The sequence below is a fragment of the Aethina tumida genome, chromosome 6 (assembly GCF_024364675.1).
Source record: "Aethina tumida isolate Nest 87 chromosome 6, icAetTumi1.1, whole genome shotgun sequence".
Classification (NCBI taxonomy): domain Eukaryota; kingdom Metazoa; phylum Arthropoda; class Insecta; order Coleoptera; family Nitidulidae; genus Aethina; species Aethina tumida.
Genome location: NC_065440.1, coordinates 11293838 through 11296416, shown reverse-complemented (window position 1 = coordinate 11296416; position 2579 = coordinate 11293838). Strand labels below are relative to the sequence as shown.

The 2579-nt window shown below is 33.2% G+C and overlaps 1 protein-coding gene across 1 annotated transcript; it reads left to right on the top strand.

The window, feature by feature from the left end:
* Positions 1–411: 411 nt before the first annotated feature.
* LOC109605490 (uncharacterized) lies at positions 412–1608 on the top strand. Its single transcript, XM_020022081.2, has 2 exons — positions 412–833; positions 886–1608. Exons 1-2 carry the CDS (start codon positions 819–821, stop codon positions 1462–1464), a joined length of 594 nt encoding a protein of 197 aa, XP_019877640.2. The 5' UTR covers positions 412–818; the 3' UTR covers positions 1465–1608.
* The last annotated feature ends 971 nt before the right edge of the window (positions 1609–2579 follow it).

The following is a 2579-nucleotide window of genomic DNA, read 5'->3' as shown; positions in this document are numbered from 1 at the left end:
AAACTGTCTGTCCATGTGTCAACACCAATACATCGATTGAGGCCGTAAACTCACACACAATAACTATGAAATGGACGATGATTTCGCCGACGAATTACCATTGGGAAACTCAACCAGACAACAATAAAATATTTATATATATATATATATATATATGTTATATCGTTCATTTTTCACTAGAGACGTTGTGAAATGGGAGGTGAAAGAAAAATGGCACAGTGAATGGTTTTAGTGTGTCACAATCGTTGCTTACACAAAAAAAAATTTGATATTATTGATGCTATGTTCTCATCATCTTTGTTCGTGCCTCTTACTTTCCCAGATAATCGAATAATAGTGTAATTTGTCATTCCGGCGTTTGTACGTTGTTTTTATTATGTGATAATTTTAGTTAGGAACTGATAGAATGCAACAATGGGATGAGTTTTTTGTTTGTTTGAGGATGTTATGAAACTTGACTGTTCAATAATAATTTTAACACGGTTGTTTTTAATGCACGTGTTTAAATCAGGAAACTAATAAAGTTTGTTAATTATTATAAATAATTAATATTATATGTGTCGTATTATTTAAAAATATTTAAATTTCCCAACTTTCACCGACGATTGTTTTCCCATTTTTACATAATTTCGTCGTCCCAGTACTTTACCTTCATTTACTGACTAATGTGCAAAAACCACCATTATCATTTGTGGAAAGTGTTAAGTTAAGTGGAAATATTTGATAATGACATTGAGACAAATGATTTATAAATAACCCTTAATCACAACCTTTGACAGTCAGTCGAAATTAATCCCTTCGGCCAACCACACACAACAATGAGGACAACTCTGGTGAGTACCATTAAATAAACAGCAGCACAGTACTTAATTATTAAATCAACAGGTCTGCCTGGCGTTGGTCGCCCTGTTGTCGTTGGTGACATGCCAAGAACAACAACAACAACAAGTAGTACCTCTGCAAAAACCCGACGTCGGATCAATAATAGCTGAAACAGCTGTCAACCAGTTTACCTCCAAACTCAACACGTTCATCGAAGTCTTCAACGTGAAGCTGCGCTTCATCAACCTCCTGGCCTCGCTGTGGACCCCCGAAAACCTGCAGCTGTTGCGTTCGTCCCTCGGCCTGGTGGCCCGGTTCTCCAACTACGTGATGGACTTCATACCACGCGACGGCTTCCAAGGCGCCAACGTCTACGACAAGGTGGCCAACCTGATCCTGACCAGGACCGGACTCTTCCCGTACACCACCGAAAGGGCTTTACCCGACGAAGTGTTCGCCGAGTCCAATGTCGAGGAGGTGGTTGCCCCTTTCGAAGAAGCCAGACTGCCCGAGGAGCCGGCCAAGGCTGTGTCGCAGGCTGTTCTGGCCAACCTGGCGTCCGCTGACGATATGGAGTTGACCAACAAGATTCTGGAGAACTACAGGCAAGCCCAGGAGTTCGAGCATTTGGCTCGTACATAAATCATAGACCAGTATTAACAACAAAGTTTTGACCTTTGTTATCGTAATTATTTATTCTTATATGACGTTGTGAATAGTTCATTTCATTTGCGTCTGTTTATTATTAAATTAATTTTAAGTATTTATTTGATGCAATAAATATTAATATTTAATCAATAGTTTTATTCATAGCCTCAATTTTTACGCTTTGAAGTCAACAATAGTAATATATTCGGGATTTTTATATAAAGTTTCTGTGATAACTGTCGCCATTTTATTTATTCTAATGTTGGCAGCGCTGTTGTTCTCTTTTCGTGTTCCATCTTTACATATATAAATACTACCAACTTATAAATACAATTTATTTACAAACTGGTGTAGGTTATAGATACTAAAATGACCTAACCTAAAAATAAAAGTGTTGGCTGCACTGGCATAATATTCGTGTGTAATGTATAAATTTCTACCAATAAATTGGACAGTAAAATGGTACTGAAAATATTTTATGTGATTGCAGTTAAAAAAATGCAAAGTAAATGTATTCTAAGAGTATTTTATGAATAGAACTAATATGAAAAGCCATAAATCACATATATTTACTTCAAATCAATATATTTAAGAAATTATAGTTATAAGTGTTTGATATAGGCCAATTTATTGTCCAATTTTAATATTTTAAATATATTACCACTTGTGGTTAAGAAATTGATTAATTTATTGATATTTATAAACAAAGTTTGTTAATAAATTTATGTAGATTACATATACTAAAATAACCTAACCTAAAAATAAAAATGTTGCCTGCACTGGTGAAATACACAATTTGTTACCAATAAACTGAACAGTTTATTTATTATATTCCCCAATACAATAGACATAAAAAGTACAATTTATTTCTAATCATTGTTTATTATTAAATTAATTGTAAGTATTGTTAAAGAAATTATATTTTACCAATATTTTGTGAACAGAATTAATATAGAAATGTAATAAATCGTTTCTACTTACTCCAAACAGAAATATTTAAGAATTTGTTTAAATTATAATTACTATTCAAATTATTTAGTTATGGGTAAAATTTATTAAAAATTGTACCACACAAATATTTCAGAAATGGAATAAATATAAAAAAATAT